The sequence below is a fragment of the Rhincodon typus genome, unplaced genomic scaffold, assembly GCF_021869965.1.
Source record: "Rhincodon typus isolate 14 unplaced genomic scaffold, sRhiTyp1.1 hic_rhity00014168, whole genome shotgun sequence".
In the NCBI taxonomy this organism is placed as follows: Eukaryota; Metazoa; Chordata; class Chondrichthyes; order Orectolobiformes; family Rhincodontidae; genus Rhincodon; species Rhincodon typus.
Window position 1 is genome coordinate 2,784 of NW_025979806.1, and position 523 is coordinate 3,306.

General features: G+C 35.8%; 1 protein-coding gene across 3 annotated transcripts in view; it reads left to right on the plus strand.

Moving 5' to 3' along the window:
• Window positions 1-290, plus strand: part of LOC109922196 (heat shock protein 30C-like) — a 3,067-nt gene extending 2,777 nt beyond the window's left edge. For all 3 annotated transcript variants that reach the window (XM_048594754.1, XM_048594755.1, XM_048594756.1), the window contains exon 3: window positions 37-290. In XM_048594754.1, the coding sequence (XP_048450711.1) occupies window positions 37-114 (78 nt within the window). In that variant the 3' untranslated portion in view covers window positions 115-290. The remainder of the gene's footprint in view (window positions 1-36) is intronic.
• Window positions 291-523: the final 233 nt, after the last annotated feature.

Genomic DNA, 523 nt, shown 5'->3' on the forward strand with positions numbered 1-523 from the left:
CCCCGGCTCATTCCTGACCAAGAGGCAAAGAAACAGGAGAGTGGGAAAGATGTGGGGAACAAGAAAGATGACGAACAGATGGACAGCTATGATGTTGTTTCAGTGAACTGTTGAAGACATAAGACTTGTTGAAAAGCAGTGATCAATTTCTGTCAATGTGCCATCAAAATAAAAATTTTATGAAATTAATTGTTTTGAACTTGGAAACCTGTACTGTGCAGTTATCAGCATTCATGTGGATTATTTATACATGCGTGTCTATTGGATCAATAAATAGTTTTGAAAATTAACAATCCTGATTTTGCCTTCTTATTTGATCAAAACAAAAATGATACATTTCTGATAATCTTCATTCAAACTTACATTATTCTCAGTTAAGGTAAAGAGACCTTATAGGTTGGATTAAATTAAAACCCAGGGCACAAAACCAGTCGTTCAAGATCTGCTTAAACCTAAACTCAGGTCATATAGTCATAGAGTCATGAAGTCATGCAGCACGGAAACATACCCTTTGGAACAACTC